The 26,125-nt window shown below is 41.9% G+C and overlaps 2 protein-coding genes across 2 annotated transcripts in view; one reads left to right on the forward strand and one right to left on the reverse strand.

Moving 5' to 3' along the window:
• ABTB2 (ankyrin repeat and BTB domain containing 2) overlaps positions 1 to 26,125 on the forward strand; it is a 141,495-nt gene that overhangs the window by 76,177 nt on the left and 39,193 nt on the right. Inside the window, exons 2-3 of the mRNA XM_083838436.1 lie at positions 12,231 to 12,377; positions 15,060 to 15,270. Of these exons, the coding sequence (XP_083694562.1) occupies positions 12,231 to 12,377; positions 15,060 to 15,270 (358 nt within the window). The remainder of the gene's footprint in view (positions 1 to 12,230; positions 12,378 to 15,059; positions 15,271 to 26,125) is intronic.
• The window catches only part of NAT10 (N-acetyltransferase 10), a 103,225-nt gene that overhangs the window by 8,835 nt on the left and 68,265 nt on the right, over positions 1 to 26,125 (reverse strand). The gene's annotated exons all lie outside the window — the stretch shown is intronic.

Genomic DNA, 26,125 nt, shown 5'->3' on the forward strand with positions numbered 1-26,125 from the left:
AAAGTAAAATGTCAACTGCACATATGCTGTGGAGCACCTGGGATTCAGATCCACGTGATGTGTCCTTTCTCCTATTCCAACCTTTACTTATTCCACGTCTGCATTTTGAAATTCCCTAAATTGTATGGCAGTGGAGTCTAGTTCTAGCTTTTACCAGCTTGTCCTGTTTTAACATTCAAATCTTATTCAAATTACTGCTTTACTAATTTGGTGAAAGGAAAAGAGTGCCATTGGAGGAAAATATATTCTTAAGTAGTTGATCCTGCTCAAATCTGCATCTGCCGTGGTTCTAGCTTTTGCTTTCCTCCACAACAAATTTAAAAAGTCTGCTAAGACATTTTTTCTTGGCAATAGTCAAAGCTATTAATGTTACTAGGATATAGTGGTTGCATACAAACAGCTGGATCCAAAAAGTGCTTACTTATGTGGTACGGGATTATTTATGTGGTATGGACCTTTGCTTTTCAAGTACTTCCATGCTGTGCATCTCTGCTGCACAGCAATAGAGATGCTGCATGTTGCCATGTGAGAGAGAAATGCGGTGCAGAGCAACGTAGCCTGGCTTCAGCAGAGAACCAGCAAAATAAAAAATACGAATTTTGTCTTATAGCCTGATGACTACAGAAGTTTTATAGGCAGAGTTAATGGTATGATAGTTTATTTAAAAAAAAAAAAAAAGTTCCTTGTAATCTGTGCACAAGATCCAGCCATAGGAATGTCTCCACAGGAATTTAGGAGCATGCTTCCTCATTGTTGGAGATGGGTGCTAATTGAAAAGGGAGAGAGCTATGCAGAACGGTAACAGCTGCCTGCTTTTTTGGTTGCAGCCACTTTGTGTCCTTCCTCGGGTGATCTCTAGTAAGTACATTGTGGTTTTGCTGTTTGAATGATCGCTGTGACTATGGATAAGTTATTTTATCACAGCATAATTCAAGATTACCTGGAAGATAGTTGGGTTTTCCTGATTTTGAAAGGTATTTAGAACAGGCCTCACAGTCTCAGGTAAGTGTGTAGGCACTCCAGGGGCTGTTTCCTACGCTGCTTGTCCCTCAGAATTTGCCAGTGGGGATGGGGGTGGGGCTGAGCTGCTCTTGTGGCAAAAGTACGAGAAATGCCACTTCATAGCTAGCAGCCGGGATTCCACAATGTTTAAAGAAAATGATCTTGGTTTTCTCTCTTGTAGAAATTGGAGGTACAAAATCATGATATTATTTTTGCATATTGTCTGTGAGAACTTCTGTATTTGGAGTGCTGACTGTGCTCTTGCTGTTCGCATGCTCGCTTTGAGAGCTATGTGGTGGTATTTCTTCTAGGGACACTGTCAGTGTCCCTCTGTGAACCAAGTACTGTTAAGTAACAAGAACCTGCCTTGTTCTTAAAAAAAAAAATGCTTTCCCTTTTACTTCTTCCAAAAAGCAATTTTTCCTGTTTTTTCATCATCTTATCTGAGGGAGTTCACTTCAGCAAATAGTTAGATTCCAAGGGTCAAGAAAAGAATTGCTGGCAGTGGCCTGATTCTCTCTGTTACTGAGTTTTGCTTTTGGGGATATTGTGTGCTATAAAATGGTATAATTGGAATTCTGGTGCAAGAAAGATTTAGGAAGATAGTTCACCTGGAAAATCAGTTTCTGGATGGCTGAATCTGTTACAGATATGTTGCATGTGCACAGTAAGGATATCAAAATGTGTTTCCCCTGTTTAAAAACGTAAGAACATTGAGATTCTAGTTTTCATCCTCTACACAGATGCCATATTAAAACAATAACAACAACCCCCCCCAAAACAGCCATGTGGTAGCGTTTCAAGATTCTTCAAAGAACCACACCCATTCAGTCTGAGAGCTGTAAACAGTGCTGCTATTTATGCTTATGCAGAAAAGATGTTGTATAATAAAAATATAGGCAACCTGTTTTTCTTCAGAGCTATTTAGAGTTTTAAAACAATGCTGGGGATCCATTAATCTGAGTGGTTTCCTAACCAAGTATTTAGATCTTAACGTAAATGTCTATAAATAATATAATGGCAACAACATTCTTTTGAAAACAAAATTCAAAGAGGTACTGTTTGAAAAGTGAATACTTGCTTGGGGCAGTTATATTTAGGGCTGTAATGGAAGTGTACAAGTTATGCTTTTTATACAAACTATAAATGGCTACAACCAAGAGACTTAGACCGACTTTGAAATGCATTTGGCATTTATGCAATGTGAGATACAGGACAGAGCCTTGTAGTGGATATTTTTTTCCTTCCCTGCAGGCTTTAAAAATATTGCCAAATTCTTATGGTGTTGCTACCCCCAAAGGGTACATTCAAAAATAGGGATTGTATCTACTCCTGTTAGTAATTGGCACCAAGCCTTGAAAAACTGCATCCTGGGGAAACTACAAACATGGTGATGATGAGAAATGGTGATGGCAATGGTGATGGCAAGAAAGAAGACTGCAGGTGTCAAAGCAGAGAGTAACATAGGTGCTAGAAGCCAGAGCAAGTGAGATACGGCATGGAAGAAAGCTAGGCATGAATGTAGATGGTATGAGTTGGTCCTTTAGTACTGCAGATGATGTGAGAAATAGTCTCAGGTATTGCAAAGATAGAGGACAAAATTCAGCAGTTGGTAAATAAGTGGAATTCCTCAACTCCACTTCTGAGTCGCTCAAAACAATTGGTCATTGTTGAAAAGATCTCCAGGGTGCTTTGATGTGAGGAAACAGAGAATTGCAAAATGTTAATAATAGTAAGAGAATGATTTGCTGTACTGTGGGGAAAAAACTGCCAAATACGTCCGAGTGTTTACTTGAGGGAATTCAAATCAAAAGAGCAATAGCTTCTATGCTGAGGCAGAATTGTGGCTTGTCTCTAGTGCTATCAGAAATTTAGTGCCATCAAAACACTCCTAGAAAATAAACCCCGTCTAACGTGTCAAACACAAACATTGTTATCTGTGTGGTGGAGGTTTGTCTTCGTATTTGTCTAAAAATTCATGCTGGCCAAAACTAATGTTAGGCAAGAATGGGTAAAAATTTGGGGGTAAAGATGACAAAGCTCATGCTGGTTAATAGCGGTGTGACCAGTAGTTTATTGTAGTAGCGTTGATGACAACATCGGAGATTAGCTGTAGGTATGAAATCTGCACTTTATTGCCATTTTTATTGCAGACTGCTCAGGATGCACCCGCCCTAAGTTTTGTGTTGTCTCCTCAATGACTAAAACCTGAATCATTATCACCCACAAGCACAGCATGCATGTGATCATCTTAGCGAGACTCCAAACCCTTGCCCTCCTGAGGTCAGACTTTATGGTCTCAGAAGCGGGCTGTGTTTCACTCAGATAAAATTTCAATCTTATGCTGAGTGACAGATGCATATTTCACCCTGGCAAAAATCAAAACTGCTCAGCCATGCATCAGAGGGCCTGTGTTGCTGGCAGCTAATGGAGACAGCCCTTGACTCGTGTAAAGAGAGACCTTTCCTTTAGGAGCAGTCGTTCGCTTACTGTTGAGTTCCTATTTCCTCATGGCTTTTTTAAAATGCACATGTAATAAGCAGCTCTGATATTTCAAGTCATTAACCGATGTAATTGTAGTCTTCATGTCTATTAAGTGACCACAGTTTCTAAAATTTTACTTTAATGGCATGTTTACTACAGCCAGGAGAGTCTAAGGAGGGCAGATTTTATCTGGCCAAAGGCTCACCTGTTTGAAGACGTTCACGGGCAGGGGTCACGTAGAGTAAACTCTTGCAAGAGATTTCTCTGGAAGAGCCATGGGGTGCAACGTGGGCCAACATCTGCAGGCTGGCCGAGCGCCGTAGGCTGCCCGGTCACCAGCCCTGCCCAGGGAGGCACACCTGAGCCCTTGCTGCATGCCCTGCTCACACTGCACAACGCTCAGTCGCCAGTTCTACAGCAGCCACATCTGCCCTGCACTCTGCTCAGGAGAAAAAGCCCTTCTTGTCCAGAGAAACTGCTTGATAGTGGAAGCGAGTTATTCTGGAGCGCTGTCCTGGGCAGATTCTCTTTCTAGATATTCCCCAAGAAAAGGAACTGGGAGTGACAGTGGATATAAATTTACTATCCTCTTTGTGTTTGGCAAGCATACAGATCACGGGATGTATAAATAGAAGAATTGAACTCAAATAAAGAGAGGTCATTATGGCATGTACAAAGAGCTTAGTCAGACCACATCTGGAGAACTGGGCATGATTCAAAGACCATATTTCAGGAAGGACAGTGAACAATAAGGAATGGTTTAGAAGAGGGTATTGTAGAGGGTATTGGGGCTCTAGCTGGTGCCTGCAGTTTTGTTAGACCTAAGCTGCCCTCCCACTGGTTACTCCAAGTGAAGCTGTTTTACTGAAGAAGTATCTAAGCTGGAGACGTGGAAGGAATTCCAAGGTGGTAGAGAAAGTGATAGTAAACTCTTCCTCCTAAGCTTTCTAATCCCCGTAGTAATGGTACTAAAGGATTTAGTGTTTCTGGAGTTGCCGTTGTTTACCTGGCACGTATATTTGTTTATTGTTTTGGTTTTTGTATATTGTTTCTTTTATTATTATTTTGAACTGCATTTTCGCTACATTTGCCAGAATAACCATCCCACCGTTATATCCACACCAGAATCTCTATTTAGGTTAAAATCTATTTTACATTTCTTAACCCTCTCACTTGGTTAAAGCTTCTCTTCTTGTATCATAAGCCACACTGAGGTGGAACTGCACGTTGCCGCAGTACTGTGTTCTTTCATCTCAATCCCTCAGAGCTGTGGGATTGCTGAAGGTAAAAGGGGCTATGTAAATGGAAGATGTGCTGTTGCTAGGGGACAGAAGGCATACTATTGACACACAGATGAAGTGGGGACACTGCTGAAGTGTTGAGTAGCACGAAGGAGTAAAATGAGAGAGAGAAATGAAGCAATTAAGCTGCTTCTGTCAGACTGCCCTTAGCAGGACTAAAGCAATATCCCCATTTTACAGATAAGTGAACTGGGACACCAAGATGGACTAAATTGTTTGGTCGGGGTTTACACAACTAGTTAATGGTAAGTCTTCTCTGCCTGTTGGACCGTGCTCATTTTTTTGGCACAGGATTCTGGTTTTGTATTTCGTCTTTGGCTCGGTGTTGGCCAATTTCATGCAGGAAAAGTCTAATGCCACAGTGTTTCTGAACTGGGCCATTTGGACCTCGCAAAGCCCTGGTTCTGATGCATGAGTTTGGAAAGTTGTTTCTCCTTCTTTTGTCTCTGTTTCCCCAGTGAAGAAATGGAAATGAGGATAATCACCAGCTCATAAAAGCACCAATACCTTTTATCTTCCAAAGTATGCTGCTGCTGCTAAAGATAAAATTTGCTATGTTTTTTTGGCAGTCATTAAAATATAAGCCTAGGATATGTTCCCTTGAGCTCGTGTTCAATTAAGTGTTTGGGTCCAGGCCAGGTTAGTGGTTGTCCAGAAGACCACAGGGATATGGAAGTGGGATTAATGACTCAATAAATACTGACTCAGTACTAAACCCAGGCCTTTCTCCTACATTTATAGTCATTTGCAGTCCTGTCTGTCACAGCTGAATTCAAATGTAGTAGTTCATGTAGATACTTCCTACCTTCTCTCCTCCAACTTTGAGCCCAATTCCGTAATTTTCATGGCAAAAGTGAGGCAAAGTATGTAGCATGTTTGAAAGGGCCTTATGAATACACAGTTAGTAACTTAGGAGTAAGGAAACATTTAAAGATCAGTAGTAGTGGTACTTTTGATACTTAAGTCAAGTAATGCCTGCTGACGTCAAGGAACAGCAAGGACCAGACTGCATGCTTTAAGAACACATCTCTGCTAACATTCCTGAAGTACAGGCAAGCAATGGTTGTGCTTGAGTTTGAAGCCCAAGGTGCCGTATGCAGGTGTTGTCCAAGTTTCTCCATGCAGCCCTGCCCAGTACCTCATCTTTTGTTTTCACCTCTCCCTGCTGTGCAGCCTTGCACCTGTTCTTGGTGCCAGGTGGGCTGCTGCTCTGTACCTAGGCATAACTGACAGCTGGGTGACTTTGCATGCCACTGTGCACCCAAAGTATGCCGGTCCTGGCCCTCACAGGCAGCATCAGATCTCCTGCTGGGTTAGCTCTGAAGTTTCCTTCAAGTTAAACTGATAATTGTGTCTACTTGTATGTGTCAACAGGGACACGAAAAAGTTGAATTGAAGGGGATGTTGTTCCTACAGGCAGTTAGACCAAGGACGGGGAGCTCACGTGAAGGCTTTGTGAAGCAATCAGAGCTGTCCAGAACTATGCCATTAGGACAGCAGCACTTCAGTGGAGAGACTCAGCTGAGCACTTGCAGAAGATTTAAAGATCTTTTCTCTCTATGCTGAAGCTCCCCCCTCTTCTCCTTTTCCTCCTGTTTTCAATTACGGTATTGCTGTTTAATGTGGATGCAGATACTAGCAACTGTGTTTGATTTTTCATACTGCCGACAGACAAACTGAAAGAGATGCGTGCCTGCTTTATAGCAGTGTATTATTTTCCTATATGTTAGCAATTATATGTACTGTTTCCTGATCACAAGTCTTTCTCATCATCTATTGCATGACTGTACTTGATTATATAACCTGATGTGTTTAGATTTGGGTATGTGATATCAGAAACGCTTTGGTTGCCTGTTATTTCATATTTTTTTGTTGTTGTTTGTTTGTTTATATTCTGTCAGGATAAGCCTGTCTTATTTCATAAATTAAGGGAGGGTTGAGCTTTCTTAGCAGTTGAATGGTGGTTCGGCAAGGGGCAAATAGAGAGCTCCAGGAATTGGCATTAATTCTAAGTGGTGCTCTGTACTCTGGGTCTGTACTGAGTTGATTGGCAAGGGGGAACTGCACAACATTGTGTTGCTTGGTAGAATGGGAGACAAAAAAAATGAGGAAAGCCTTGAATGCTCCTTGCCATGAAGAATTATAGGACTTTGTGCAAGGTGACAGCCAGCCTGTTGTCACAGCCAAATTCCAATGTGGGAAACTGCAATTGCAGTTGGATGAGGTTTTTACCAGGTCCATTGAAACGAGTGGGATTTGGCTGTTCAGTATAGTCAGGTCATTGCCGTCTGCCTTCAAAATTTTGGTCTTCTAAATCACAGCTCAGTTCACTGGGAGCAGCTATCATTCTCACCTCTGAGAAAGTTTCTTATGGCATTTATCACAAGCCAAACATTGCAGAAGTATGTTGATGCTGGAGACTGGAGACTTTTTTTTTTCCCTTACACTTGGTTTCCTTAGACATTTCTGTAGCATATTTGCAGTAGTTCTGATTTCACATACGTGGCTTTTTACATTAGGAGCCTTTAGAAGCAATCTATAATGTTAAAGATGAACCTTAATGTTCTGAGGGCTTTCATTTCTTGTTTTTGTCAAATAGATACATGTCTCCCATTCCAATTTGTATTGTGGTAGCAATCAGTAATGATTCCCACTGTTAGGTGCAATGCAAACACAATACACAAAGAGAATGCTTGCCCATAGAACTTGTTTTTATTCTGGCCAAAGGGAAAAATCAGTGCACATTGTATTGTCTCATAGACTCTATTATGTTTATCTTAGGGAAAAAAAAAGTGCACTTTTTCTGGCTTGGTAGTTTGCGGTGTATGCCCCTGTCCTAACTATATTTCTAATTCATTACCTAACCTATTGTGAATACAGGCAGCTCTTGAGATTTTAAGTTGCACATTTCTGAAATAACAGAGTTAGTACCCTGGGCAGCATCCGTGAGGAATCCCAGACAGCAGAATTTGAGTACTTTCCAGACAAGCCTCCTTGGCCCTTTGCCACTTTTGAGTGGCCCCATCTTAACCTCCAGACATCATGTAAGTGTTTGAAAGACCTCAAACGGCTGATGTGTTAATCGTTAGGAAGTTGTGTCCCAGCATGAAGGATTCAGATTAAAGTAGAGAAGGCATAGAGAAAATGATTACGGCAGGGTAAAAATGATGGTTAGTCCTTTTTCACGAACGTAATGTGCAAACAGCATAAAGGGTGAAGATAACGTGGAAAACCTTACTTGAATTAATTTTTAAACATCCAAATTTCAAAATAAAACTCTGGTAAAAGTCTTTGCATTTCCTTGTGGTTTGGTATCCAAAGAGCAGAAGCTGATGCCAGCTTCTGTATTATCAGAGGACATTGAGCTGGACCAGGGCTCCTTACAGAAAGTTCCTTGCTCGAGGGCTGGACCGATTGCCCAGCTTAGGGAGAGCAAGCAGCATGTTGCACAGCCCTGCTCGTGGGCAATCACCTTGTAGGCAAAGCTCGCAGCAGAACTGCTGCACCTCTTAAAGCACAAAGATGTCCAAGAGTGTGAAGGGACTTCTTCCTTGGACCCAGGTCAGACTTTGGAAATATTTTCAGTTGCTGTTTTCTAATAGCTTGTTAGCATCAAATTACAGACAACAATTTCAAAATCTTTGGGCAAGCCAAATGATTTCAGTTTAAAGAACGCTTAACTGGAATTTTACCCAGTTGTGAAGCCTTTTAAGATCATTGGCAGCAAGTGCCCATGAACAGGTTTCATATATTAACTGAGGTAGAATAAATAAGCATTTATTTCCAGCTGCTATTTCAAAGGCTATGGAAATATCAGAAACAAATTGTTAGCCAGCTGTGCCTTAATCACGGCACTACAAACGTGCTTTCAATCGAGCTGCTGCAGGGTGTTGCCTCACGCCATTCTAGAGAGGTGACTTCTTAGCTTGTGCTCTTGAGGCTTGATCTAAGGCCCACTAAAATTAATAGGCTCTCACTAACTTCACCTGGGCTTGGATCCATACTGAAAATCCTGGGTAATTAAAAAACAAAAATGTGACCGGAATGCCAGGATACAGCCTGAGATATAACACAGCGTAACCCACATCAGAGAAAATGCTCTAAGAACGGTGGTGTGCATGCCTGAATGGCTCATTCCTGCACAGTAATTAGGTGCTGGTTCACATTGTTGTTTTGTGGGGAAAACATTTTCTTGAGCTTCGGAAAGTAAATCAGCAGTTCTAACGTGATTTCAAACAGAAAGAGAGTGTTTAGACATGAATTGATTTATTTCAATTATAGTTTTGCTTATTTAGTTAGCCATGATTAAAACCAGCGGTGCCACAAATATAAAAATACAGAAATGTGAATGCCAGATAGAAGTAGAAGTTGCCTCTGCAGTTTATACCTTTGTAACACCTTTTATTTACAAATTGCATGGTTTGGGTGGGAGCAGAGCTGATACCACCAAGTAGTCATCACAATGCAGTTGTTTTTACTGTCAAAGTTTTTTTTTTTAATTGGTATTAAAATTTAAGTCCTGTTCCTAATTATAATACCAATAGTCAAAGCTTGACTGCAGATGTCCTTGTGCCTGAATTTCTGATCTGAAGAGCAAGCATAATGCTTTTCCAACTCTGCAGTTACTGGAAATATATTGGAAGAGAAATCACGGCCAGCGTGCTGCGAGATAAGGGCCATAAAGCTCTTCGGTAATAATTTGTGGGGTATGGTTCTGCTTTGCTGCCCACCCAGGGGCTGCTCTCAGTCTGCCTCCAGCACAGCAGGGAGCGGTGTGGTTTCCCCTTCCTAGGCTTGCTCATACCTACCAAGACCTGCCCGACCCGGAGAGCCTTTGCGAGGCCTTAGGTAAGCAGGGCCTGATTCATCCCCCACTGTGGTCCCCGGGAAAATCCCCAGTGACATCACTGGGCTTTGGCACGGGGCAGGAGTCTCAGTAACTTCCTCGCTGCTCCCTGGTACGCTGGGGATACTCCTCAGCCGTACCACGGCAGGTGAGAACATAAATCTCACCTGTGACTGTCTCGTATGAGCAATTTTTCCAAAAGTAAATAAATCATCTCTCTTTCGTCTTACCCACAGCACCTGGCAAACAATTAACTGAAAAACTGAGAAGGTGTTGTTTCCTACGTGAGCCAATTTAAATCAGTCTGCAAGTCTTGATTTTTAATTCCTCTTTAGAAAATGGAACCAAGTGAAGCAGGCTGGCAGAGGAAATGTGCACCATTTTTTAGCTCTGCATGATTTAATAATGTAACTGCCAGTTTCTGTTTTCGCCTCTGTAGAATTATATGCCTCTATTTGAAACTTTTGACAAATCAGTCTATTTTTGTTCTCCCTCTGCCATAAATTCAATCCATATGTCTTAAAACATCCTTTCATAGCTTTAACGTGGAAAAGGAAGTGGCTTAGGCTCTGTATAGGAGGCTACAGTGTAGTTAGCAAGCTCTTCTAGTTTGCATGCATCGCTTCTGTTAGCTTTTAAAGCCTCGACTTCCTAATTATTCAGGTTACAGAGGGCATTGGCAGAGTTTTCTCCATTAACTAACAGTGAAGTACAGTGAAGAAGCACAACAGGATAAATCATTCCCTTATCCTCAAAATGTCCAGGAAGTTTTTGATGCAGTCCTTGGCTTTGCCACCGAGCAGGATGTGAAGAGGATGTGAAAAGGGTAGGAGAGATCAATTCAGCATATAATTTCAAAGAAAACATAAAGACAAAGAAACAAAGGTCTTGCCCAATACACTGCAGTTCAACTGACAAGGGTTTTGTTTGACGAGACTGCAGAACACCTACGTGACAGGAGGTCGCTGCAATATGAGCAGAGTATCTCCACATCCAACAGTGAGCCGGGGTCAGAAGGTGAGGGTGGGAAGGAAATGCAGGTCGAGCCTGAAGGCTGTTGGTATGGCTGTGTGCGGATCAAAGTGGAAAAATCAAAAATACAGGATGCAGCAGGGTAAGAGCACAGGCAGAAATGGCTGTAAGCATCCTTGTCTAACAGCACAGAAAATCTAGTCCGAGGATGTGTTGCTGGAATTGTGGGATCAATTGTAATGAATGATATGGCAGCAGCCTGAACATCAGGATACAGGAACTCTGGGTGAGTGGACTGCAAAAAGCTTTTCAGAGTCCACCTGCACTGTGGATGTGGTGTCACGCTGTGGCTCATCGGGTCTCACCGCAGGGTGCCAGCAGAGGAAGCAGGTCCCCTCTCCCACCCTCACCATGGTCACGTATCCCTGCTCCCTGCCTCCCAGCGGCCGTAGAGGTCCCAGCCCCCCCTCCCTTCCCTGCCACTCAGAGCAGTCCTGTGGCCACAGGGCAAAACCATTCAGCACACTAATTTGAAGAAAAGCTGATCAACTAATGAGTTTCTGGGAGGAAAGTAGGGGAGGCAAAATTATATTTTGGGGATCTGCGTGGCACTGACTTGCAATGCGGCTGCAGATTTGCTGTACTCAATCAAAGTTACAGGGTGAAAAGTGTGACTGGGGAGAAGTAAATGACTGCCTCTTTTAGAGACAGCTTGCACATTAACATGAAACTGTATCTCAGGGGTTTTTTGTACTCTCCCTAGTTGTCACTACCATTCCCAGCCTGTTCACCCAAACAGCCTTTAATTTGTCACCAATGCAAATGAGTTGTAAGGACAGGCACAAAGTATGATGAGGTCCCAATAACAACAGAAAACTGTTTGCAAATCCTTAGTTCTGTTTGGTTGCTGTGCATTAATGCTCACATACACAAAATAAAATCCTTCAGAATGGAAGGAGTGTGTGTGCAGCGACTGCATGTGTGAAATGCTACTATCCTTCTAACCTATCCCTCTAATAAAGGGGTCATTTATAGAGATGAAAATATAGTCAACCTCAAAACTTGTAGGCGTAGTTTGGCAAAGCCAAAGGTTCACGCATATAGAAACCACAGTCTGCACATTTGAAGCTGCATGCAGGTTCAAAGAACTGGCATAGCCCCTGGCTTTATTTTCAGAGTTGCAAAGATTGCAGCTACCATTTACCCTAGATGGACTTGAGGTTATCTTCCACACCTCTGAAAATCAGGCCCTTATATCTAGCAATCTACATACAGCTGTTCAAAGGCAACCTGTGTGTGCACAGCTGAGTTGTTGTATAAACAATATTAGAGGCTTCACTAACGCTTTTCATGTAGCTTTATCTCAACTGCAATTTGTTTCTAGTTTTTACGGGCTGTGGAAACACCCATCTGTGCTACCTGGAGCCCAGTTGCCCTGTTCTATTCATTCCAATGGTATTTACAGCACTACTTGATTTCGTTTGAACTGTTCAAAAAACCCTCGAGTCCCCTGACTAAGGCACAAACGTGTTTCAGCTCCATATCACTACTATCAGTATGGAGACTTGCTTTTCCGCTCTTGTAACTTCTCTTGTAACAGGTCTGTTCCTTGCTGTCTTCCCCAGGTGTGCTGTCTCTGCCTGCCTACTTCAGCCCGTACAATGACGGCTCTGTGTGCAGCGATGGAAGGGCTGATGCTTACGCCCAGCTGGAACTCCGAACTTTAGAGCAGTCTCTGCTGGCAACTTGCGTTGGAAGCATCTCTGAACTGAGTAAGTTTCAGTTGTAATTGAATGTGGGTTTCTTTCAATGAAGCAGGAGAGCCGGTCCCTCTGCTATTGAGGTCAGTGGGAGCGTTGCCATTGTTGACAGTGTGAGGAGTATGTGGCCAGTGTTGTGTAAGATTTAATTGTCTCATGGTGCCGTTTATGAAAATGAAGTTGGTTCATTAGACTACTTTATACTTAATTAATGTATAAGATGCGGTTTTTCTAGCCTTTTGGTAGTTAGTGGTGCTAGTGCCAATAGAAGATGGATGCTTTTGCCTAGATGCTTCTGGAGGCTTTCTTGGACTTCTGTGGAACACAGCAGTGGCACCTCCCTCAGATGGCTGAGAGGGTTCCTTTTTTAGTGTTTATGCAGTGGAAATGTCAAGGGTGCAGGATACTCAAGGAAAAGCTTTTTGGTTACTTAAAAAACAAAAAGTGGAGGGAAAAAAAAATCTGAGAGCACTTCAGTAACAAAAACTTGTTCAAAACTTTTTTTAATGGTAACCAAATGAAATGTTCCATTCCTAGACTACTCACAAAGCTCCTTTAAAGTAAACAAAAATGATTTGTGTTTTCCCGGTCTACTTCTCCCTTGCAACGTTTCTGCTGGCATCACTTTCTTAGTCTCTACCACGTGAATGCTAATGAATGTCAGGGGCCAGCAAGGAGTTTGTGGGTTTCACCATTTATTTTGCAACCTGCCTTAATTTGAGGTTTTCAAATTCCTTTAACACACCTCTATTTATCCTGGAACACAAGAGAACATTTGTAGCATGGGCCTATGATTGAATACAGCTTCCTCTCTCTCTCTTCCCCCAGCCCTGCTTTGGCCAACTTGGTCATTACATCTAGTGAATAGATCTCCTGATACAGTTGCCTACTGATTTTTTTTTTAATGTTACTGCACGTTGCCAAAAAAATAAAGAGAGTGAGTGTGCAAAGGAGAAGGAACGTTATTCTGTGCTGAAAATTTAAATTCCAGGTGCATTTCTTCTATAATTGTGCAGGCTTCTGTGTTAGTACCAATGCTAGAGGATTCACAACATTCTTGTAAAATTTTTAGATTGTAGAGAGTCAGAAGCTCCTGAAGTGGAAAGGCGGAGGCATTGGAAGGTTTTTGCATTCTGAAGTGGGTCCTTAAACTTGAACCTGCTATGCACCAAACAAGTGGCACAACTTTACACTGCAAACAGAGATTTTTAGTGCTTCATTGATCTGAACCACTAATAATGTTGTATAGACATACGGGAGTTTTGTCAGGGTTTCTCCCTTGCCTGTGCAACACTAGGACCTCAGGGTTTCAGCTGGAGGTTGTTTGGCAAATTTAGAGTCTTGCTGTGATATAAAAGAACAGAAAGCTTCCTAAGAATCTCAGAGGGAGATGCGAGTATTTCATATTGTCATGGGTAAGTTCAAGGTGCTTTCTCAGGATCCAGCTTTGAGATGGGGTGACTATTTCAGTTCCATCCTTTCCCAGTATTGTAGCTGTGGGACACAATGGACTAACGTTTCCTGTGAGTTTTAGGGGACTGTAAAGCATAAAGCAACAGAAGATTCTCCCAAGGAAAAAATAGACCCTAGCTGTGTATAGTAATCATTCAGACCGGTGGTATGGTAGTCACACTACTCAAAGATGTAATGTCTGGAGCCTTTATTGCAAAGCTCATGTAGTTTGTAATGCACCACAATAAAAGGAGAGTAAACAGGGTGTGCCTGAAGCAAGCATATTACACAAATGTCAGCTTTATGTGACTAAAGACTCCCTGCATAGCTGCTGTCTTGGGGTCATTGCTCTGTGAACTTTTTATAAATCTGCAGCCTTAAAGTCCTTTACTCATAGAAATGGTGTAACACAGGTCGCCTTTTCCAAGGCCTTGTCAAGTCCACCCGTACTCTGAAACAGAGGTAGGTTGGCTCAAATTCAAAGACCAAGAGGACTGAGCAGCTCCGAAAGCTCCTGGATTGCACTTATTACAAGGCTCAGGGGCAAATTCCTGGTGCATCTTGTGACAGCCAGCATGATAAAGATTGGCTTTTTAATAAGAGAGTCAGGTCTTGTTATTCTGGAGAAACCTGCAGGTAGAGTGAGAAGGAGAGAATCAGACCCCTCAAAGAAGGGGTTTCTGGACTGAACATATCATTAATTACTCACAAGTGCCTGAACCTCAGAACCCAGCTGAAAGAATTGGGAGTAATCTCATAACCTAAAATAGTGATGCTGGAGATGAGAACACAGTATTTGTACTCGTGGTACTGGCTTTGCCTTGTGTAAGCTATGCTTCCAGCTCAGGCAATTGATTGTAAAATCATGATGATTTTACAAAGGTACCATCACTTTTTGTAGGCAGGCAAGAAACTTTAATACCTGGTTTGAAATAGGAGAAAAACATTAAAACAGGATGGAAAAATCGCTGTAAAGCTCTTGTTCTGAATGTATGGTGACTGAGAAGAGCTTAAATCTCTATTTCTAAGTGATAACTTGCCACTTGAAAGAACAAAATTTCCCTTACGACAAACTGCAAAAAGTGGCAGCTTGAGGGCAGCTTTTGGCTTAGTTAAAGAAAATTTGTACACAGAGGGCATTTCTCTTAGCTGTGAGAGATTTTGTTTAGCTGAAAGAGTGTACTTAAGAGGACTGTGGATGAATAGTAAAGAGACGCTTTTGTATTCTTTCTCCTTGTGCAGGTGATTTGGTATCACGAGCAATGCACCACATGCAGTGCTTGAACACCATCCGCCCAGGCATGAGCCCCATTCGGCAAACGCGGCAGCAGCAACCCATCTCCTGGTCCCCTGATGCTCTCCATACCCTCTACTACTTCCTACGCTGTCCTCAGATGGAGTCCATGGAGAACCCCAACCTTGATCCTCCGAGAATGACCCTGAACAATGAACGGTATGTAGGCTGGTGAGCTCAGGGGTCAGGGAGTTAGGCTAAGGTCTCCTTTTGTAGAGGTGCAGTGTTTGTATGAGCAGCGCTGGTGGTTTTGCAGGATGCTACCTATCAGGCATCAGTTATTCCTGCAGTCAGGCCAGATTATGCTGTCAGCCTTGCCAAGTTTACGAAGCCTTGGAATTGGAACTGGAAAGTGAGCTGTTTTTTCATGCAATCTTTCCGAGCGAGGCATATACTGTACGCTGCCAACGAGGCTTGTCTGGAGACACTGCCAAAAGTACATGTGGTTGCCTAAAGCAGTAAAGACCTTACCAAAGAAAATCTTACCTTCTGAATAGCACCAATTAACAACTGTCATCGTTCTCAGGAACAGGAATGTCATTTGCTGTGCAGAGTTTTGAAGGGATTTATGACCAACTGTCATAATGATTACTTCAGTTGATGCTGTGTGTATGGTACACAAAGAAATTCATATAGGAAGCCAATAACTGAACAGAAAATGCAGTGGGTTGCCCTGCCTTCTGCCAGCATCATACCTGACTCTGAAAGTAGGCTCATTATTAGAGTGGGTCAGAAATTTTCCAGTGGGATGTTTTTTCTGTTAGAAACCTCCCTGATTTCCTTCCTGCCCAGCAACTTGGCAGCCTGCCTGACAGACGGGTGGCAGCGGAGAGCCTAGGAGCCCTCAGAGCCCTGGCCACAAGTTGAGTTCTCTGACAGGTCAGGGAGATCCTGCTCTTGTGCTCCTCGGCTCAAAGGCAGACCGATAACTGGCTGCCTTGCAGTTGCATCCTGCAGAGAGACCCAGGCCTCTCAGGACTTAGGTTTCCCCAGTTTGAAATGCATGTATTGAACTGTGTATTTATTTCAGAAATCTTACCTAAATGGAAAATTTTGGTTTCTGAATAACACTAGCCAGTACTTACGCTAGCTTACCTTTAGATTTCTTTTAGCCTGCTGGACATCAGGCAGATGGCTGTATCCTGGCCCTTCCCAAAAACAGCCCATGGTTGTGAAGTTTCATAGGATAGTGAGGTGTTGAAGCCTGGGGTAGAGGCCACATTCACAAAACAAAAAAGTGGGGTGCTTGTTGGGTGGGTGAGCGGGTAGAGGAGAAATCTCTGCAGATTTACGAATACTGCGGTTTCTTTGTCCTATCTTGGGCTTTACCATACTCAGCCTCTGGTTCTAAAGTAGGTATGAAATCATGGTAACATATAAGTCATCCTTAAAATTCATTCTAAAAAACTGCAAAATTTAACCATATTTTTCTTCTTTCTGTCATCTTCTGTGCATGTGGGGATTATGGTGTTTTTTTCTCTGCCCCTTGCTGGGTAGTCTGTTTGTTGTTGAGGCACTTCCTTATTGCTGTCAAACTGCACAGTCTTCAGTCTCTGTTTCTGATGCTGCAAGTCAGCCCCAAATCTCATGCAGCCCTACACTGGCCTGCACCAAGCCTGCCTCCTGTAGCAGTGTTCACCACCACCAAAGCTGTGGCTGATGGCTTTGTGGCCAGAGCCTGGCAAGTCAGGACTGAGAAGACCTCCTGAGAATAGCAGTAGACTGAACTGTCTTCTTTTAAGGCTCTGAATTTTCAGGCTGAAGAGCAGAAAAACATGCTGGACAAAAGGCAGCCTTTATAACTGCAGGCTCAGTAAGTTACTTTAAGGAAAACCTCAAATAAGGAGAAAAGTGTAAAGCTGTCACCCCTAAGTTTTCTGTTCTGCCAAAATGTTTTACATGTGGCTGGTCTGTGTAGCTACCTCCACTGGTTGACTATTTTCATTTTCTCTTGGTTGCTTAACTGTCTTTCTGTAAAGTACAGTAGTTTGTACTAGAGTGACTTCCTTGAGGTCTCAGTCTGGGAGCAAAACTGTTTTGCAGAGTAAAAAAAGGTTTTATTTCTGCTTATGTCTGATCTTCTCCCAATAGAAACAGCAATATGGTAGCTAATCTTAATCAAACGCCCTCCCTAGTGTAAGACGATTTATTTTGCATTTTATGTTTGCAGGCTGTGCAAAAAATGAGTTTTCACGGTGCCAAATTCTGTAAAGTTGTACCATTAGTTTCCACAGCTGTGCAGCTGAAGCTGATAAGGAGCTCGTATCAGAAATGTAATTAAACTTTCTATTTTGTCTTGTGCTCTTTTCAGTATTCGCAGTATGATGATGTTACTGCAGCTCCTTGTTTTGTACACTGAGGGTGATAAACGAGTTAACAGGAGTGCAGTCATCTCTCCAACTGCTCCCGAACAATGCTCTTCACATGGTTTACCGGAGTTTGTTTGGAATGCAGGCTGCAACTCTATTCTATTTTAAAATCCGCACTAGATCCTATAACAGCTGGTGTAAGGGAAATTTCTGCCATTTTTTTCAGACCAGTATTTAGCTGTAAAGGAAATGAAAGAGGATATATTAAAATGGAGCAAAAACTGGCATTAGGGAAGAAAAAACAGAATTTGAGGACTATCAGGTTAAACAATTGGCTTTGAAAAGTTTATGAAACCTGGAAATGAACTTAATACTGCCCAATATGCTAGAGAAGAACATCTAATCTTACCTTTCACTTGCTCAAAATGTGCGTGTGTCTTAATATATTGACCTCTGTGCACATTATTTAGTACAGACAGTGGGATAAATACTGCTGGCAGTACCTTATACAGGAGACAGTTTACTGTTTCCTTGCTAAAGAGGAAAGATCGTTGAGGCTGCACGTGAGATGCCAGACTCATGGCTAGATAGATTAGAGTACTGATCCACCTAATGTGTGTTGGCAAAGCTGTGCAGCCCAGTTTTTATTCTTTACTGAGCTGTCCTAAATCAGCTGCAGACTCTGCAAACTCTTTTGTGCATTTATGCTCCCTCTCTGGAATATACTTGTGATGTACACTGCAATCCTAGTTTGTTTTCTACTGAAAAACATCTCAGTCACAAACAAGGACAGTAATGCTGACCTATTCTGCATTTGCTTGTGCTTTGGTTCATAGCCTGCTGTATAAATCTATCATCGTTGAATACCAGTCTGAAGTTTAGCAAAGAGAGGGACAGCTGTTTGAGCTGCAGGCTTGGTAAAGCCCTGTCTTGATCTTGGGTAGAGCTGTGAGCCGTACGGATTCAGAGCCGTGTAGTAGGAACTGCAGTTGTGCAGTACATCGACGGACCGGACAGCCCACTATCCATCCTGCTTGACTGTTGTCTGTGAGCTTTCTGTGTATCATGCTGTGATGCAAAGTGCTATGAAAATCATGAGTCTGTGGGGCTGGAAGGTCTTTACTGTGCTTCCCTGCAACGTGAAGGGAAGTGTAGATTTCAAATTCTGAAACCATGCCTAATGGAGACTGTCATGCCTGGGCTGCCATAAAGGGTTTTTAAAAACCTAGCCGAGCTTCTGAACATATCCTACAGCAAACTATACAAAGTATGAAAACATATGTATTGCAGTTAGGTATGCAAGGCACCCCAACGAACAGAGCCGGTTTAAACTCATAGAGGTTATATACCTTATCCACGCTAAATACCTTGGTAACTAATGAACTGAGGATAATAATCCGTAGAGTCCTGCAAGAATGGGGTGGATGTAGCTGTCTCCCTAGAGCTTGGCAGATAGAGGATCTTTCTAGTTTGGCCTCCAGTGAGTGAATGATTTGGGATATCAGTAGACTGAAACTCTGGGAATTTTGTTGGTTTTGTCTGGTTCTGATACTTACCTCCAGGCGAAGACACTGAAGTGGAAGAATGAGCAGAGGCAGAATTAGACAGGAAGCAACCAGCTATCTTTAGCAAAACATTTGATATGTTTCCACAATGAGTGTGTAGCTGCTGGCTCTATGACCAAACCGTGACCCACCTGGAACCCCATACTGAATTTGCTGCGTGGGCAGTAAACTATCTGCCGTTTGGTGTCAGACGAGCCACCTGAGGAAGTGTTTTGCAAGTAGAGTGCCACTTGTGCAATACTTTGGCAAATGAATTAGACCCTAAGGCAAGACCGAGCTGCTTTGTTCAGTAGCCTGGCTGCCTGAAGGCTAAGAACCTGTCCATGCCATGAGAGAGCACATCTGTCTTTGCTGCTGCAAGAAGTCTCTCTGCTGGGCAATAAAATATTTTTTTTAGTTTCTCAGGAATCGTAGTGTATATCGTGTCAGATATCAGACAATGTGCTTTTGGACCATGGAGAGTGAGGAGACGTGTGGCACTCCCTCTCTCTGCTCTGCTTCTGCTGTTTTTTTTTTTCCCATTGCTTATGTCAGGCTAGCTGAGCTTCAGAGTGCTCTGTGGTGTGAGATCATGTCCCAGAGCAGCAGAGCATGTTTGCTGGCATTGTTTGGGATACTGTGACTTGAGAAGGGCCATCCAAAGGTAAACTAAGTTTCTTTCTCCCTTCACTTTTTCCCCGAGTGGAATATAAAGCTTTTGTCTTATTTTTAATGGTGTGTCCAGGCAAGATTGCTCTCTCAGTGATACTTATGATACGGAGTATTTGGCTTCTCCCTGTAGAGCACAAATTGAGGTCAATATTCTAGTCTCATTTTACAGCTGGGTGGACTAGTCTACCTAAGATTAGTTGACAGCCAGGGCAGCAGACCAGCCTCAAAGCTAGAAATAGAAGCCGTTGACTGCCCTCATCCTCTGTATTTTTGAATGCAAGATCTAAAAAGTACAGAATGTCGTGTGGGCACAGCGTTTATTGTAGGAACCTTAGTATGACCCTAATACCTAAGAAAAGGGAGAAAAAAAAGGTGGATCCTGCTTCCTGTTGTGTAGCTTATCCATGTGTGTTTGATGAGTAGACTAGTCTTCTTCCTGTTCCAGCTACCCTAGTTAAACGTCAATAAACTGTTTTCATATTGCTGATATTGTTGGTCTGTAGAATGTTCTAAAAGTAATTCTAGGCTTGCTCATCAGTGCTCGTGGATCCAGTCACACCAGAGCTTTCTGAGCTATCTGACTTGCAGACGTGCCAAGTTTAACACGTGTAAGTTTGCTGGTGCATTATTTTATTCTAAATATCAGTGAGTATAAAACAATTTATATCAGCAGAAGCACGCTGACTGTACCCATCTGACTGTCGGTGAAAATCCAGTAAAACACTAGCAGAATTCCACAGCTGATGTAGAATTTGTCAGCTGCCAACAGTAAAATTCAGGGCTTGCCAATTTGATGGAAATTCACAGCTCTTCAGCTGGAAAAGCTGTGGACACTGCAAGGAGCCAACTGCAATCACGCAGGGGGCCACCTCATAAGAAAAGAGAAAGCTTCATTCTCGTTTCCCTGTGGAGAGGTCTAGAACACTTCCCTCAGATTTTATTACTTCTCTAGAGAGGACTCTGTTTTGTGAAGCGATTGTAAACAAGTCTGGCATCACTCAAGCAATTGCTTCCTTGCTGCATGAAATCCTTCAGAAAGCCTACTGCACATTCTGCTTTTAGCTGGATGGCTGTTTTTATTGACATGGTTCAAAAGTGACCTAAAAATTTTCTACTTCAACAAGAGTCCTCCCATTATATCTTGCTACCTCATGTGATTCAGGCCCCATGAATAAGCACGCAAACTGTATCTTTCAATAGGCTCAAGCAGGAGAAATGGGCTAGTGCCTACTCTCCTGTGTCATGTTAGCTGGGCGGAAAGAAGGAGCTGAGTTATCTACTTGTGTTTCATCTGTGCAGTATTTCCAGCAACACCTGCTCTAAAACATTATCTGTTGGGAAAGGATATGTATCTGAAGCTGCTGGGAGGAAGACTGTAGCTCTTTCATGCCGCTTTTGAGCACTGTTTGCTCAAATGCTATATTTGTCCAATATTTGACCTATTGGTTTAAATCATCATTAGCTAAAACATGTGATATTTGTCTTGTGACATATAATCCAAATTTACTCTGGCTAGCATGGAAACCAGAGATAGGTCTATGTAAATAGTTCCTGATACAGTCTCAAGATCCTATCCTTTAAATTGATGGTGACCTGAGCCTATTATGCTCTCAGATTCAAATACTCATGCTCAAACCAGACTGAGTGGAGCACTGGCCTTATGGCCCTATTATTTTTTCATACTTTGCAAAATTCAGTCTGTTCTCAGATACATCAGGGAAATGCCACTCAGTTTTACTGGGGAAAAAAATAATCTCAAAGTCACTTGTGCCTGTGCTTTCCTAGAGCACTGCTTTCAAGGGTCTTCTCACTTAGTTTCCTTATCAAGTGTTGCAGTGTTTGATGCAAATAGAGAAATCCTGTGCTATGGCTTTTCCTAAATCCCCAGCGAGTATCTGGTGAAGACGTTCTCATATCTCTCTCTCTCTTTTTTTATTATTTTGAAAAAGCATTACTTTGATCTTAACTTAGTACCATTTTTTTTCTTGATGATCTCTAGGTGCTTCATTAGAAATAAATAAAGCCCTCAATTCTTTCCCTCTTGATTAGCTGCATTCTTCCCCTCTGCTCAGAAAATGCCTGGAACACTAAATGTTTATTCTGGAATGGCTTGAGACAGGAGTGATTCAATCACACAGATCAATTTATACAGCAGTATTGATCCATATTAAAGAGAATACTAACAACCCAGTTGCTAATGAGAACTATCTCCAGAAAGTCCTGCTTGGTGTTGCATGGGCATCCAACTGGCAGAGAGGAAGGAAAATCAGGAATAACCTGCAGAGCCTGCTGCTGAGACCTGTGATTGCTTGAGCTGTGCTCTCCACATCACTGGGAAGTATCACTGCTTTCAGTGCTTCAGCTAAGGCTTTTCAGGACAAATCTTTTCTCCAGATGGATGTTTCCAGACTCTCACTGATCTGTCATGAGGCTTTTTTCCCCCTCTACTCTTTTAAACTGCAGGTTTATGGAATTTTATTAAGTGCAATAGCTACATCATTGTCTGTCTTTTAGATTTATCTGTGGCCTGGCCTTTCCTAATTCAGATTTTATATATTTATGTCTGAATTCTTGTCTCTTACAGCCATATTCTATTGTTACCATGATTCATCAGGAAGAGAACTTGATACACTTTGTTCAATGAGCTGTGTTTTTGCAAAGGTCTGCAAGAAAATAAGTGCTGGGGTCTCTTCTCTGGGAGATCATAGTATCTTTCTGCTCTCTCTACAGCTGCCTCACTAAACACATGAAAGACTTACTGCCATTCCCCTGTAAAATCAGTTTTCTGATAAATGTCCCTTTAGCTTGTTTTGAAGTCTGCTATCCTCCATAAAGACTGAGGGCAGCATCCTGCTCTACCATGCACACTGCTGGGTCCAAGTCTGACCTCGGCTCAGGGACTGTCACGGCTGCAGGCTGTTAGCTCTGACATAGGCATGCAGCCCTGTGCGGATATGTCTTGTAAAGGTTATTGTCTGTAGTTCAACTTGTTTGTTTTTCTGTTTGTTTACAGACACACAGAAGTAGGCTTTTGAGCCAGGGCATTTGCCTTTTTTTGCCTTTTTTTTTTCTCTTTTTTTCCTCTCTCTCTCCTCAGGTCCGAAAAGCTGATGGATTTTGACAGAATCTTGAAATTTGTGATCCAGACTCTCACTATATCCAGGTTATCGCGATATAGTGTATGGACGTGCTTACTTCCATGGTGTACATTCAAACTGATTGGAATTGATTACAGTTAAGTCTAGGTACAAAGAATTAATTTAAAGTAGACCCTGATTCAGGCATTTGTCTTGAGAGAGCATGATCATACACTCACGTTTAACAGTATTTAAATCCCTGAAGTCAACAGGTTGATCTTAGAAAGACACATCAGTGAACGTATTCCAGTCCCAATGCCATAGTTGCATTGCTTTTTTTTATATTTTCTTTTTCCCCCAGAGCTATTTAGATATAAATATACTTATTAAAATATAGGGAAACAGAAGTAACTCTTAAATTGAATTGTGCCATTATAGCATTGCTTGTTTAGAGTAGACATAAAAAATATGTTCTTCTTTGTTTTAAAGATGGGGGAAAAGAGCAACTTTGCTGTTGATGAAAGATGAGTTTGGTAGGTTTAATAGAAGAATAAGAAGGCTCTAAATGGATAAGATCAGCTTCCTTCACTATCGCTCTGGAGAGAGGCTGTTACCATGTACTTTTGCCTGTTTGAGTCATAGACCATTTAACTTCAGTCTTGATTGTGATTTTGAGATATTCATTCACAAGCAAGATTGAGTGAATGGCCTTGTTTCAGAGGCCAGTAAGCTACAAACAACATGCATCTGTTGACTAAAATTAACTGTTTGTTGGCAGCACTGTTCCTGACCTTAGGCAGGATAAAACATGTGTTATGCCCATACTAAAAAGTTACACAATATATTTTAATGTCTTCCACAATTTTGAGAATTGAATTTATATCGTTTATCAGGAGGAGTCAGTAACTTTATCATGCTTGTGGTGAACAGCTTTCACCTTTCTGTTTTTTATGGTGACAGCACATATTACAGCAGTAGCATCTAGCCAGAACAAAACACAGAAACACTCAGAAACTACTGACTTGGAACAGTCACATCTCATGCTAGTGGGACACCTTCTACGTAGGAGCTCATGATATCCTAACTGAAAGACTGAAGAGGGATCTAAAATAAATGCTTGTCATGTTTCTTACTCCATGTGTTATGTATGCTCATATACATACACATGTATGCTTATGCCCTGAGCACCATAGCACTGGTACATGAAGTGAATTAAAAACAAGTCATATTAGTTAAAAGTCAATAGGTAACAGACAGTACTTATGTTTGGCTTTCAGGGAATATTCCTTTGTCTGTCATTGAAGTATTTTTAAGTCTCTCTTTCTCTCTCTCTCTTTTTTTTTTTTTTATTGTTCATTTCTTTATAGTTCAAAGATTGTAAAATTGGAAAGTGAGGTGACCTTGCCAGTAGTGAAGGGAATTAATTGCTAACCCTGAAGATCAGATTCATCCAAGTGTAACTGCTGAAACTGGCAATACAGTCTACTCTGAATTAGATTCTTTTTCAGTCTTTTATGTTGTCTGTGTAAACAAACACTGCTTTTTGTTGTTGTTTTTTTAACTCTGTATCTCACACCTGGGTAGACCAGCCTTTCTCCCATGTTACTGGCTGTAAGCAATTTGTAGTGTAACTAGAGTGTTTCCAAAGTAGCCTGTATCCTCTGATCTTCTGTATCGGAGTCGGGGTGTGGTACAAACATAGGTTATTTAAATTCTCTGCAAAATCGCAAGAAGAATCTCACTGTTATACCAAATTGAACAGCACACAGCAGACTTCATGAAGAGTAAAGAGACTGCTTCCCTATGCCAGCCTTGGCAGCCTTGGAAAAGCATTACAGGTAAACAAAAGCATCTATGGTGAAACAAATATTTGGCTTTAATAGTTGTATCTGAAGCTGTGTGCCAAAAAGTCAGGCTCTTAAGCTGTCTTGAAACCTTGCTGCTGAGCGTGCATTGGTTTCCATAGACAATCATTAAGGAAGGATCTGCGAAGTCTCAGGTGTCACAGATACAAACATACAGGGGGATGGGTCACCTAAAAGATTACCAGGTGCAAATGTGTGACTTGATAGTTAGAAAAAACCACCTGTAAGCAGATAAGCTGGCAGTATAATCTAGAACAGATGCACTCGCCTGATTCCCCAACTGGAAGGGCCGCTGTGCTTCTGAGTCCTGGATGGGTGGACGCTGGGCCAGAGAACTGGAAGTATAGATAGATACTGCGGCAACATCTGGTGCTGCTTCCATGCCAGCCAAATGTTCATATTTCTTGTCACTGCTAATCCACCCTATCTCTGAGCTTGTTTCAACAATTTGCAATTATGTTCCTTTGATCCTGAAAGGCTTCAGCTCATCTGACACAATAGGGATGCAGGAGGTAAATGAAGAGCACTCCAGTAGGACTTACTGACAGAGTCTATGAGAGTCGCATGAACTACATTTGCTGATCGTATCTGAAGATTGTCGGTAAATTCTTAAGGTGGCTACTTTATTAAAATGTAACTAAAAAAATCTGATATGTTTTGTGCAGATGCAAGTGATTTTTAAATACTGTATTAGTATGTAAACTGATTGAACGTCAGAGCTGTGAATATCCAGGGTTGGACTGGATGATCTCCAGAGGTCTCTTTCAAGCTAAGTGATTCCCTCAGGTAAGACACAAGGAAGATTTATCAAAAGAGATGTGCTTACTGAGTGCTGTAGAACTATCAGAGATGAGGGATTTGTAAGAAGCAGTTGTTTCTTGCATAAAGAACTAGCATCCCTGGGAGCTTTTCCTGGAGTTTATTGCCTTCACCAATATAACTTTTTACACTGAAATGCAAATCCTGCCCATCAATTTGCTGATCTGTAATAATGAAAAAGTTGGAGAAAGCAGTAGAGGAAAAACATGTATGTTAAAAGATAATGGGCAAATAAAGGGAAAGTAAAATGGAAGAATCTTCATGTCCCTTTTTCTCCTGTGAGACCGTGTTGTTTGGCTTGGTAGAATACCAGTGAGAGTTACACTGTGTTTTGTTATGTGATTTACAGTGAGGAAAAGGACTTCAATTAGCTTCATATCAGATCCTGGGAAGGAGCAAAAAACCATGGAACCCATTTCAAAATATACTGATGTGGTGTGTCACTCTAGATAGTGAGTGGGAGTAGTCAGTATGGATTATGAAGGGGAAATCATGTTTAACCAACCTGGTAACCTTTCGTGATGAGATGCCTGCCTTGCTAAATGATAGGAGAGCACTGGATGATGTGCATCTTGACCTTAGCAAGGCTTTCAGTGCTGTCTCCCAAAACATCCTTATTGACAAATTTGATAAGGTATGGGCTAGACAAGTGGTCAGGGAGGTACACTTGGGAGCTGGCTGAGCTGCTGGGCTCAAGGGTTTGTAATCGGCATCATGAAGTCCAGAGG

This window comes from Anser anser, assembly GCF_964211835.1.
Source record: "Anser anser genome assembly, chromosome: 5".
Taxonomy (NCBI): Eukaryota; Metazoa; Chordata; class Aves; order Anseriformes; family Anatidae; genus Anser; species Anser anser.